Source organism: Vombatus ursinus, unplaced genomic scaffold (genome assembly GCF_900497805.2).
Source record: "Vombatus ursinus unplaced genomic scaffold, bare-nosed wombat genome assembly UNPS02014798.1, whole genome shotgun sequence".
In the NCBI taxonomy this organism is placed as follows: domain Eukaryota; kingdom Metazoa; phylum Chordata; class Mammalia; order Diprotodontia; family Vombatidae; genus Vombatus; species Vombatus ursinus.
In genome coordinates, this window is record NW_020954576.1 from 46,343,913 (window position 1) to 46,357,841 (window position 13,929).

Here is a 13,929-nt window from a genome sequence, read left to right on the forward strand (position 1 = left end):
GTAGTCAGAAGCTAAGTGACTTACCTTGGGTCATGCAGCTTGTAAGTGTCTGAGGCTGAATTTGAACTCAGGTCTTCCTAACTCCAGGTCCGGTGCTCTATGCACTATAACTATGCTATGACTATGCATAATGATGATGATGACAACTTATTATTATTAACAGTATACATTATGTAATAAATATATTACTATAATACTATATACTATACAATACAAATATTATATCATATATTAATTATATTATATTAATATACCAACCAAATGAAAATATATCATATTAATATAGATATAAATAATAAATGTTATTATGTAATATATTAATATTATAAATACTTATAGATTATGTGATATATAAATCATATAGCATATACCAATAAATGGACATAATAAATATTATGCAGCATGTAATACACATATATTGTTCTATATATATTTACATATTAGTAAATACATTTGTGTTTTATTTATATTTATGTAATGCTTACATAATATGTGGGTGATATATAATATATGAGATAATTGTATATATACTATTAATTTATGACATTAAAGCATGATGATATAGTTCAAATGATGATGATGATGATGCTCAAATTATATAATGATGATGAGTTCAAATTATATAAATTATTATGAAATATATACACATTACAATAAATATATATTAATTTTATATTATAATATATCATGTGATATAAATGCTAGAAGATATAAATTATTATTATTATTATTGTTATTATTATTATTTTGTATCTTGCGTGGTCCAAGGCAGTACCTAAGCAGCTCGGCAGTGCAGTGGATAGAACACAAAGCCTGAAATCTGAAAAACCTGAGTTCAAATTTGGCCTTAAACACTTACTAGCTATGTGACCCTAAGCAAGTCACTTAACCTCTGTGAAATGGAGACAATAGCCCCTACCTCTCAAGGTTGTGGTGAGAATTAAATGAGATAATAATTGTAAAGCACTCTGCACAGTGTCTGACACAAAGTAATCGAGTGCATATATACACGTATGTATGTATGTATATATGTGTATGTACACATACACACACACATACATATCTGTGTTATAGAGCTATCTATTATTATAATGTGTGTAAGCCACTTAAAAATTGTTTTAAGTGCCCCGTGTGCAAATTGTTATTATCACGATCTGAAATGTGTGCTTTTGTTCTTTACAGGTGACACTTGGGCTTCCGAGACTGATCCGGACCTCCCACGAATTCCCTTTAGATGTGACAAATTACCTCGTGCTGTTTACTCTGCATTGAGGCTTAATGAATACTTTAGTCCACTTAAAGCGGGTGAGTCAGCGTTGGGGACCGCCACCGGTCGCTCAGCCCTTCCTTTGTTCTCCGTCTGAAGATTCTTTTCGTTCCTGCTCAGTAAGTGTCAGATGTGGTTATGGTGCATTTCTGACCTCTTAGCAAGTGCGAAGGGGCATTCCAATCCATTGAGTGAGCGTGTCCGGCCACCGCGCCTAGGTGATGCACGCCTTCGCTGCTGGCGGACCGCCAGGGCACGTTCCTGGTTCCTGCCGTCATCCAACCTGCAGAGCATCCTAGGATGGAGGAGGGCTGGGGAACAAGAGCGTGGGAGAAAAAAGGGTGTTGCCCCTTTAAGACTGTCCAATCTTCCAAGAGGGTTCTGACCGGACCGGCGGAAGTCTCGCGAGCACATGCCCCTCAGGGGGCGGGGAAAGGGGGGGGGGCGTGGCGACTTCTCGCGATGTTTATCTCGGCGAGGGGCGACCATTTTAGTTTCCATCCGCCGGCCGGTTGCCCCGGCGGCGGCGTCTCCCTCCGTCCGGCGGTGTCCCAGGCAGGCCCCGGGAGGTGTCCGGCGGGCGGGCGGGCGCGATGTGGCGGCTCCGCTGCAAGGCCAAGAACGGCACCCACGTCCTGCAGGGGCTGTCGAGCCGGTCTCGCGTGCGGGAGCTCGAGGGCCAAATAGCCGCCGTCACCGGGATCGCCCCCGGCGGGCAGCGGATCCTCGTCGGCTTCCCCCCCGAGTGCCTGGACCTCAGTGACGGGGAGACCATGCTGGGGGACCTGCCCATCCAGTCGGGTAAGGACGCCGGCCTGCGGGCCCCGGAGGGACCCTCGAAGGGGAGGAGGAGGAGAGGAGTGCCGGGACTGGGTGTCCAGGCCCTGGCACGAGCGCGCCCGCAGGCGGGCAGGGGCGCTGGGACACCGGCTGCAGGCCCCGGGCCCGGGGGGAGCCGGTGAAGCCCGGGACCCGCTGCTGTCTCTAGTGCGGTCCTGGGAGACAGGGCCTGGGATGCATGTGCCGCATTTGACAGGTGAGGAAACTGAGGGCTCAGTCGGGTGGCCCGAGGATGCCGGGGCAGAACTGACTATCCCCTCCGGTCTAACCCCCCGCCCTCGCCCCAAACGTTGGGGCCGCCGTCTCGCAGCTCAGACGTTTTCTCTCCTTCCCCAGAATTTTGCAGGCGTGAGGAGTTTCTGTTGCTCCCTTTTCGTTCGACGAGCATCTTTTCATGGACCAGGTCCCCAAGGTCTCCCTCCTTTGGCCAGCTTGTGCCTCCCCCACCCCCCAAAACTGGGAGATGGAGATGGAGTGAAGGAGAGGGTCTGTGGGGAGAGGTTATGCTGTTCTCTGAAAAACATTTCCAAGTTTAAGTCATTTTCTATATCATACTTATGGGTACTAGGTTATTTTAAGTTTAGTTTTAGCATAATAGCTTTTAAAGGTTCTCTTAATAGCCTTCTTCTGCTCTAACCAGTAGCAATTATTTCTGTTGACAACTGAAACTTGAAGAGCAACTTCTCTAATTAGCACCTTATCGCAGTGGTGTCAAGAACTCTCAGAAAAACAGAGTAGTCAATATCTTGCTTCTCAGCACACCTCCTAGTGGCCAAGATGAAGATTTTTTTTTCTTTTCTTCTCTGGTTTTGTTTTCTTTATTTTAAGTAAGTTATAGAATAGCAGATTCCGAGTTAGAAGGGACCTTAAAGGCTGCCTACTGTGATGCCTCATCAAGAGGTGACCCAGGGTTCTTAAAAGGTCTGACAGGTTTTACCAGATTGGAAAGACTTTAAACATTCCCCCAGGAATAGACTAATTTGTCGTTGTGAGGACTAGCCTGGTTAAATTCAGAGAGGCTTATCGCCAGGTTGGCTTCAGGCTAACAAATTTTTTGGTTGCAGCAACTCTTTTAGAATATCTGTTAAATTCCAGAGGAGTTGTAATCTACATCCACTGAGTGAATACCTACAACAATAATAACAGTAACGATGATAACTAAGATTTATATAATACTATGTGCCAGGCTCTGTGTTAACTGCTTTACAATTATTATATCATTTGATCCTGACAACAATCCTAGGAGATAGAATAGCTTTGCTATCCCCATTTTACAGATGAAGAAACTGAGGCAAGAAGGAGTTAACTGATTTGTCCAGGGTCACACAGCTAGTAGGTGACTGGATTTGAACTCAGGTTTTCTTAACTCTATGCCAGATGCTCTATCAGCTTTGACACCTAGTTGCCTCACACACTAATGAAGTTGTAGATCCTGTTAGAAATCTTCGATTTTGCATTTTTTCATATAATCCATAAACGATGTAGAGGTACAGCTAGATTCCCCTGGTTAAATTGCAAGGCAATATGAATTAAAACAAAACAAACAACAATAACCCAAGGAAGATACAGAAAGGAATGAATGCTTATTAGGCACTTTTTACAAAACTGTTTTATCAGTAACATGCTTTACAGACTAGCTAGTCAGCCGTATTTTATCTAAACATTCTTTTGCAGTTCTGGATGTGCTTTATTTTTAACAGGTGATACCCTGATCATTGAAGAGGACAAAACCAAGCATAAGACTTCATCTTCTGCACTTACAAAACATGGTGCTCATACTTCATTCAGGGAAGTTTTGCCTGTGCTTACCAGAACAGTGGTCCCAGCAGATAATTCCTGCCTTTTCACCAGTGTGTACTATGTAGTAGAAGGGGGAGTTTTGGATCCAGCTTGTGCCCCTGAGATGCGAAATCTTATAGCAGAGATAGTAGCAAGTGATCCAGAATTCTACTGTGAGGCATTATTGGGAAAAACAAATGAAGAGTACTGTGACTGGATTAGAAGGGACGACACTTGGGGAGGAGCTATTGAGATATCCATTTTGTCAAAGTTTTATCAATGTGAAATTTGTGTAGTGGACACTCAGACAGTCAGAATTGACCGCTTTGGGGAAGACGCTGGCTACCCCAAAAGGGTACTACTAATTTATGATGGCATCCACTATGATCCACTTCAGCGAAACTTCCCTGACCCAGACAGCCCTCCTTTGACCATCTTTTCCTCCAATGATGACATTGTTCTTGCACAAGCATTGGAATTGGCAGATGAAGCTAGAAGAAAGAGGCAGTTTACTGATGTAAACCGATTTACCCTGAGATGCATGGTGTGCCAAAAGGGGTTAACTGGACAGGCAGAAGCAAGGGAACATGCCAAGGAGACTGGCCATACAAACTTTGGAGAGGTGTGATCTGTGCAGGAGGAGGCATTGTCTACTACCTCAGTCATCCAGAAGGCTCTGGGTTTTCCAATAAGCTCTCTGTAAACCTAAAAGACAAGATGACATAATGCTTGAAACACCCTTTTTACTTAAGACAATGAAGACACTAGAATTCCTTGTTAAGATTAAAATTAGTGTGCAAGTTTACAGATCTGTGTCTACAGTGGTGATACATGCTCTCTTCCTGCCAGGTGTGACAGTGAGTGGTGCCCTGACACTAGCCTGAAGAAAGTTATTCATACAAGCTAGCACTGAGCAGCATTAACTGATGGAAGAATACACCTGGTACATTTGGGGGTAATGTGGAAGGCTTCATGTGACACCACTGCATATGCACATAACAGTGTCTAGAGCAGCTTAGACCTTTGAATAACATGGAGTTTGAAAATGTAAAACTCATTTCTAAATTATGACTCCAGTTAAGGAGCAATTCCTTAAATGACGTGCAGGGTGGTCAACCTGATTTTATGCTGAAAGTTGGTAAACTTTTCATGCAAGTACTTTGCAAGGTGTAAGTACATTACATAAGCTGTTTCTACAGGGATAGTAACTACTTCCTGTGAGTGTTATCTCAAAAATTGAATCTGACAGTGCCCTGTTTAAGATTTATAGTATATAAAAGTAGAATGTAGAGGATAAGGTGCCTAATTTCTTAACTATGGTGAAGGAGCTGACCGAAGCTTTAAAAGACCAGTATCCTTGTTTTAACTTAATTTTTATTAGCTAATAACTTATTGGATAAGATTTTTAAATTAAGCATAGCTTTAAAAAAAGTCTTTTAATTGAAGTTCCTTGAAATTTTGAGTACTCAAACTTTGTGAAAGATGTTTGGTTTATTTTTTATCTTGTGTGTGTTTTAATTTCTTCTGCTTTTTATTTATACTATCTCTATGTTTTGAATTTTTTTTTACGCTGAAGTGACCTGGTAAAGTTTGGATTCTTATTGTAATGACTATTCCTCACCTAAATAGCATTTGTTTTCATGTTAAAAAACACAAGCCTACAAATGTTGAATTGTTGCTAGCCTTATCACCGCTGAAAAACAATGCCCTTAAGCCAGGTCTAATTTCTGCAGACTAGCATTTTAAAATTTCCATCTTATTTCTTGTTTTGCTTTCTTAACAGTTTTGAGGTACTTAGAGTGATGGTGACTAGGTTATTTTGGAGGGGAAAAGTAGACTGTTGTCTCTGAAATGTAGAAACATTTACCAAATCCTTTTCATATTGAGCTATCTCAGAGTTTTCCTTGTTCTCCACATTAGTTGTGTACCTTTTTGCTTGTTGGACTAAATTAACTAGGCACCCTCTTGGAAACTGAGCTTTGATATAAGATCTCCCAGGTAAAGTTGTTTACTACCTCTTTCATAATTCTACTTATGATCAGGGATGTTAAATCAAAACGAATATAACAGTATACAACTTTGTGAGATTTAATGTTTTTGAAATTTTTGTCGATAATCTTGATCTGTTTGGGTGTAGTTAAGGGTCTGGCTAACTAATTGCATATTTTAACTGAAAGCACTTAAATGTCTCCTTAAGCACATTTTTTGGGTTGTTCTTTTGAATCAGAGAATTACTTTTTGAGTTCTTAGGGTGAACGTTTAAAGTTGATATTGAAAACAATTCAACAAACAAGTTACTAAGCATCTGATATGTGCAAGACATTGTGTTAGGCACCCCTGTCCCAATAGTGCTTACATTTTAGTGGAAAATTTAGGAAAAGTTAACATTATTTGAGGAATAATTAACAAAATGTGGTTGAATACTTTTAAAAATTGAGTACCTTTTGTTTGTATAGCTCTTTTCAAGGTATAAGTTGCTCTTAAGATTAGTAAAAGTCTTAAAAGTGTTTTGTTTTTTTTTGTCCATTTTACTGAGCCTTAACAACAAAACCAGCACTTGTGAATTGTTTAGTGTTTGTGAGTCACGGTCCATACAACTGAAATGGTGCGAAGCCTCCATCTGTTTGTCTTCTGGCTTGTGTTGTTGATGTTATTTCCCAATTCATTTTAGTTCTCTGAGAAACCTGGTTAGAGTAAAAAATGTTGTCATAACCAAGCAATTTAGAATTGTACCATCAACATTCGCTTTTAGATTGAGGTTTCTTATACAACTGTGTACCACTTTTCTGTCAAAAAGCTTACTTTTTACTTTCTGGTGATATCAGATATCAGGCCTAATGCATTTGCCTCAAGACCTTTTAGATTTGGACTGAAAGAGGTTGGTGCTCGGCCTTAGTATAAACTCCAGGCACTCTGAATTTTGATCCTGTATTGTACGGACAGTAGATTACTTTAAGAAAATAGGAAGCAAAAGAACTCTTTGCTGATATTGCACAGAAATTAAATTCAAGTGGTTTTGTTTACATGTTATTATTTTTTCATACCACGTGTCAAATATTTATTCAGGGAGCTTTGTTTTCATATTTTAAACTTTTAAATCTTGTGTTTAGGCTATCTAATCTTATAAATTGGGAACTGATACTGAGAATTGTTAGGATTTTCATTGTTAATCATTTGCCACTTTTTAACACTATTGTGACTTAAGTGGCATCTTCTACCTAGAAAATTTATGATGAAGTACTATTCCTACTTCATTCCACTTCTATTAATATGCATTTAAGTCCCAAAATTTTTGTTCTAAAATCAAGCTTGTAAGTTATTCTAAATTTAAGATTCTGTGAGTATGGTAATACTTGACTAAATTGACCTCTTAGTCTGAATAAACTTGAGTGTTGTAAAACCTTGAAAATCTTCTGATTTAGCTACTTTGAAGGAATTTTAGAAGAACCTTTGTTTTGTTATTGTTTGCACTTGAACTCAACAGGGATTGGCCCATTCATTCAATTTCCAGATTGAACTGGAAGGCCTTTAGTAGTAGAAGCTAGGTGGGAATAACTACTCTCTTTTACTTTGTTTTTGAATCCAGTGATTAGCTACAGTGCTGCCTAGATGCAATAATTAACCACTGATGTTAACCTTTCATTATCACAATTTTGTGATGAATTATCTAAAGATAATAATTAGTAATGACATCATTAGTAATAACCCCTGTTAGGTACTAGCTGGTTCCTTGAGAACCTGATTTCTACCTTAGCTCTTGATCTGAATTTTCTTCCTCAGTGAAAAATAGTTATTGGAAGAATAGTATTGAAATGTCGACTAATGCTGCCTTGATTTAGAATTTTCATTTCATTGATTCCAGCTTGGCTGCTCTGGTGAAAATTGGTAGAGCTGTATATCTCTATCTTATAGGGGCCCAAACCCCAGCAACAGGCAGTCACCTTGCCTCTTTTCTAGGGAGCAAGTGACATTACTTTCTCTCAAAGGATCATAGAGATCATAGAATTTAATGTTCAAAGGGAACCTTAGAGATCATTTAGTCCAACTCCCTCATTTTACAGTTGAGAGTTAAAGGGTTTTTTCCAAGGTCACACAGGTAGCAAGTGATACAGAGTTGGATTCAAACCCAAATCTTGATTCCAAATTCAATGTTCTTTCCACTACAACCAAGCTATCTCACTTTGTATGCCTTCAATATATCCATGTTTACCTCACTGTGCTAACTGTCCTCCATGTTCTGTAGGGCCTGGAATATGGGTATTTGACAAGTTCACCTGGCTAGCATGTTTATTTCAAAGTTTTCCTTAAATTTATTGCATGACTGCACTAAACCTTTTTTTTTTTTAAAAGAAATCCTAATTATAATGGCAAAGGTACAAGTTGAAGTGAGATGAGAAATTTTTTATAACTACAATCATGTGGCCTTCATGAGCATTTTCATATATTGAGAATCACACCTGGTAATTATTTGCAGCACTTTAAAACTTGTGAAACAAAGTTTACATGTTATATAGCACTCTCCAAGATCCTCACTAAAACCAATAAATGTATGTGTTGAGCTGCCAATAATCAGCTCTTTTCTCCTACCAATATGTGTTGTATTTCAGTAGCACAACATTCTATTATTGTGTCAGCATTGCATTTCAGCAGCTATTCGGAGCATGCTGTTCCCTAGCATTCAAAATGTTTCTTAATACACTGCTATAATGTGATTGTTCATGTATCTTTTTACAATACAGTATTCAAGTTTATTCTTGCAGTGCAGACTGCTGAGGCAACTGTTCTGAAAAGAATAGATTATTAAAATCTTTATTCTTTTTTAAAGCTAAGTAAAACAGGTCATTTGTGGGATGGGGTGCTGGGAGGGATTCAGGTATTAATGGACTTGAAAGTTTCATTTTATTTATAGACATTGTATCTTTTAATATCTATAAATAAAACTGAAACAAATATTCATTTGAATAAGCTATGAAATCCTAAGGTTTTGAATAAATTTGGGAATTGAAGTTAATTTAAAGATAGGGGACGATACGCTGAATTATCTACTTAATTGCTGCAAATAGTACTTTGGCAATAATTTTTAAGCATCTAGTTTACAAAGTATGCAGAACTCTTGATTGTGAAGGGAATTTGGGGGGATTTTTAGTTGTCAGGGTTTTGTTTTGTTTTGTTTTTTTGTCTAGACCTTTGATTTCATCACTGTAAGGACTTGCCTTTCTTTACCAATGAATCTATAATTTATAGTCTTAAAGCATTGCCTAGGAGCACTTGGGAAGTTTAGTGACTTGTCCAAGGTCACACAGTCAAAAAAACCACACACACACACACACACACACACACATATACATATCAGGAAAGAATTAAACTCAGGTCCTCCTGACTCAGAGGACTTCTCTCTATCCCTTACACATCAGTTTTAGTGTGTTAAATGATAACACATTTATTGAAAAGGTTTTCCCCTCTTAATAAACAAGATCACACTGTTTTTGTTTACCAAATCATCAGCATATAATTTACTGCATTGATTGTAATTTTGTGTGGGTGCTAATTAAGGTCTTCAGCTAGTGTGAATTTAAAGGTTAGCTTATTCTTAAAAAGGGATCAGTGAAGAAAGAGAAGGATGATTGTTACCAAAACTAAAGAGAATCTGGTCTGGAATGGATGAATTCCTAATACTTATAATGCTTTTCAGAAAGATGATTATTTCAGGCTATCAGGAGAGCAATAACTTTTGTGTTGTACCACCCATCTCTCTCTGTGGTTGGTTTCTGAGTAAAGAAAAGTCCATATGTGGAAAAATCTTCAATTAAAGCATAAAGTTAAATTTAAGTGTTTCTTATGATGCCTTTTTATATTTATGCCCTTTTTCAAAAGGCAAAATCATACCAAGTGTAGGTTAAGTGGTGAAGACATATAGTTGAGTGATAGGAATAATAGACTAGCTTGTGATACCAAGTTAAATTTAAGGAAATCTTAACTCAGAGGATTTCTATTAATATTACATGAAAACTTTGTAATGGGTACAGCGTGTATTTTATTTTGTAGCTCAAGAGCGCCATAAAGGTCCAGGTAGCCTAATTCTTGTTAATTTTCCAATTTACCTCTGTGCCATATAATATATTACAGGAAATTCCATATACTTAGCAAAAACATAATGGTGGCTTTGGAGGAAGGGGAGGGGTAATTTTTCTAATAACTTAATTCAGCCTTGGCTCTTGTTAGGAAATATACATAGGAAACAGTATTTGCCAAAAAGAAATTGTGGTCAAGTATGTAAATTTCCTGTCTTATAGCTTTCAGATTAGAGTAGGTAGAAGTGGAGGCTTAGGAAACAAAATGAATGGAATTAGTTAGGAAAAACTGCCGCATGTCGCTGCTTTGGAACATGACTTAAAAGAGCAGTGGAAAAATTTAAACCAGGAGTCAATTTTGTATGCTTAAATTTTCTTAGATTAAAAGCATTTTCCTTTGGAAGATTGATTATTTTGCCTCTTGTTTTGACTTGGCTAATTCAGGTTGTTTTCCCCACAAAGATTTTTAATATGCTGCTACCAGGAAAATGTCTTGTATCATCACAGAGCCTTTATGTAACTTTGATGTTGCCAAGATGCTTTGATTTTAATTATAAAGTTGTATGATTTTAAATAACTGAAAGATGTATGTATGTATGTTTGTAGTGACTTGTTATGAAAGAATAAATTAAACAATCTGAATTGGAGTGTTTGTCAATTTAATTTTTTTTTTTTAACTACACCCAAACCAACAATCTGTTGTTTTGTTTTTATCAAAAGTCAGTAGACCACAGCTTTGACCTATGAACTGTATTCTACCAACATTTACTTGCCAGGTGGAATCTTAATGACTATTTTCCTGAACTCTTTCTTTTTTGTTTAACACTGAAAGGCATTTGACACTTCCAGTCACTTTTAATGTCTTGTCATCTTCTGAAAGTGACGATGGAGGGATGGGAGACTGATTGCTTATTTCTCTAAGAAACACATTAAAAGTCTGGAGTGTCATGAAAGCCCAGGGACATGAATCAGTTTGAAGATAAAAACATTTGGTTGTTGCATGGGATGATGGTCAATTAGTTTTATACTGGGTCTGAATATTAGACTTAATTGTCAGCTTGGGGAATGCTATTTATTTGGGATAGGACTGTTATTTATCAGGAACTGGCCTACCTTAGTGATACTCATTTTTGCTGGTGGTAGATTAGCCCACCTTTCCCTAAGCAGGTAGTGATAAAATTGTCATAAGGATAGGGGATAGGGCATAGACCTGTGATTCCCAAAGCAATATAGACAAGTAGAATTGATGGGAACCTTAAGAAAAAGTGAACATTCAATCTTTGGAATTTGTGATAACGAAGGAGAGGAAAGCCTAGAGAGAGTCTGAAATACACCTCAGGTTTTTGGATACTGTGCTTCAAAGAGTTTAGAGCAAGTATAGGTAGGACTCCAGGTGCTAAAATCATTTAGGTGAATCCAACCCAAGAGGAATGAGAAGCTCTCATGAGTGAAATTCTAAAGATACAAAGGGAAACAATTTTGATGAGAATTTATAGAGGTGACTGCCCAGTAGATTCACATGTAAACTCTTGGGTGCAAAAAGAATTCTCCAACTTTTATTTTGAAAAGACACATGTAGATAATGTAAGTGAAGACAGCCAACAGGAAGTTTACAGAAACATGGCACAGTAAGTATAGTGAGTGTCAAGAATGTCCCAGCTCAGAATAAGCTGAGGTTAGCCATGAATGGAAAAAGCTAATGTGATTTTAGGCTATGTTATATGAGAGCATTGACATCCAAAAGTAAGAATGTAATAGTATTGCTATACCCTACCCTGATCTGACTGTCTAGACTCTAGAGTATTGTATTTCATTTGGGGCCACATTTGTAAAATTGGAGAGGATTCAGAGGACAGTGACTGATGGTGAGAGCATTGGAGATTTGTTTCCAAGAAACAGGGAATATGGAACCTGGAGAAGAAAAGAATTCAGTGAAACAGTCTATGTAACTTTAAACATTTAAATGTTCACTATATAGAAAAGGTTAGATTTGTTTTACTAGATCCCAGAGAGCAGACCTAAAAGAAACTAGTGAGCATCAAAGAGAGGCAGATTTTGGCTTGATTTAAGGAAAAATTTCTTAACAGAGCTGTCTAAATAGTGAATGAAACTCCTGCCTCAGAAGTTACTGGGTTCCCTTTTACTACCGTTCTTCTGAAGAAGACTAGATGACCCTTTATTGGCCATGTTCTAGAGGGGATTCTTATGCAGGTATAGGTTATATCAGCCTCTGAGGTGTCTTTGAACCCTGAGATTTGTACATATACTCCATAGCAAATACCAGCTTCCCCTAACCTGCTCGTATGTTGCTTCTCCTTTCAAGGTATGACCTTACTTTCTGCCACTAACCTGTGAGACCCTGGATAAGTAATTCTTACTTTCCTGAACCTCAGTTTTTGCATTTGTAAAATGAAGGTGCTAGGTTAAATGATACTTTAAGTCCCTTTTGACCCTTTCACCACCCATAATTGCTTTGTCCCATCCCATCTGGGAGAAAAGATACTAGATTTATTCCTTAAGAAAACAAAAGACGAATGGAATGGACACTTTATCCAAACCTAAAGAAAGGTTGGGACATTTCATAAACACCCACTGAGACCTAGATTTTTTTTAAAAATCATACCAAGTTAATTGATGATTTGAGTAGAAGAAACACTAAGAATTTCTGGAATTTCTTCTCAAATGGATTACAGCAATTTATCCAACAATCCATTCCTTATGACGTCTATGATTTACTCAAGGATGGTTGTTAAACATGAAAACAATTACATTAAAAACAAAATCATCCAAATCCATGATTATCTCAACATATGAATAAAAAGCCTTTGACAAGATACGCACTCGTTTACAAAAAGTAGAGCTGTAGAGGGATCTTTTTAACAACACAAAAGGTATCTAAAACCAAAAGTAAGCACCATGTTTCAGATGAGGATACACTAAAAGCTTTCCCAGTCAATGTAGGAGTAAATCAAGAATGACCATTCTTTCTGCTAGTATTTTATGTAGTTCTAGAAATGCTAACAATAGCAATAAAACAAAAGAAGGTTGTTGAAAGTATAAAGACAGGCAAAGAGGAGATAAAACTATCCTTTGAGGACTTGATGGCTCATTTAGAAAATCCTAGGGAATCAGCAAAAAACAAAAACAAAAACAAAACAAAAAACAAAACCCTAGACAATAGCTTCAGCAGACTTGAAAGCTACAAAATAAACCCACAAAACCAACATTTCTCTATAATAACAACAAAACCCAAAAGGAAATAATAGAAAAGGAAATCCCAATCAAGAGAACTACAAAATGCATAAAATATTTGGGAATCAGTCAACCAAAGCACATTCTATACTTGTATAGATTTAATTACAAAATAATCCTTAAAGAAGCAATTTGTTGTGGTTTGGTTGTTTTCTTGGCAAAGATGCCAGAGTGATTTGCCATTTCCTTCTCCACCTCATTTGACAGATGAGGAACTAAGGCAAACAGGGTTAAGTGACTTGCCTAGGCTCCCACAGCTAGTAAGTGTCCAAAGCCAAATTTGAACTCAGGAAGATGAGTTTTCCTGACTCCAGGCCCAGCACTGAGCCACGGAGCTATCCCTCAAGAAGCAAAGACCCACTTAAACAGAAATATTCATCCCCCATGTCAGGGCCATGCCAATATAATAAAAATGACTACTATCAAGGTTAATTTACTTTTTTATGTCATACTTATCAAACTACCACAGGGATACTTTATAGAACTTGATAAAGTCATAACAAAGTTCATTTTGAAGAAAAAAAAAACCTAGAATGTCAAAAGAAATAATTCTTTAAAAATATCAGTGAAAGGGGGACAGCATTTCCAGATCACAAACCATATTATAAAGCACCAATAATCAAAACCACTTGGTGCTGGTTAAAAAAAATAGAAAAGTTGATAAATAATGGAAGAGACTATAGACAAAAGAGAATGAAAAATAATGAAATTCAATAACCC

General features: G+C 37.6%; 2 protein-coding genes across 2 annotated transcripts in view; both read left to right on the forward strand.

Moving 5' to 3' along the window:
* The first annotated feature begins 1,729 nt into the window (after nucleotides 1-1,729).
* Nucleotides 1,730-7,955, forward strand: YOD1 (YOD1 deubiquitinase). The gene is given in 3 exon segments (XM_027870725.1): nucleotides 1,730-1,831; nucleotides 1,834-2,068; nucleotides 3,808-7,955. Coding segments are annotated over 3 exon segments (1,044 nt in total). The 3' UTR covers nucleotides 4,515-7,955.
* The window catches only part of CUNH1orf116 (chromosome unknown C1orf116 homolog), a 40,498-nt gene continuing 28,503 nt past the window's right edge, over nucleotides 1,935-13,929 (forward strand). Inside the window, exon 1 of the mRNA XM_027870716.1 lies at nucleotides 1,935-2,068. Within this exon, the coding sequence (XP_027726517.1) occupies nucleotides 2,041-2,068 (28 nt within the window). The 5' untranslated portion in view covers nucleotides 1,935-2,040. The remainder of the gene's footprint in view (nucleotides 2,069-13,929) is intronic.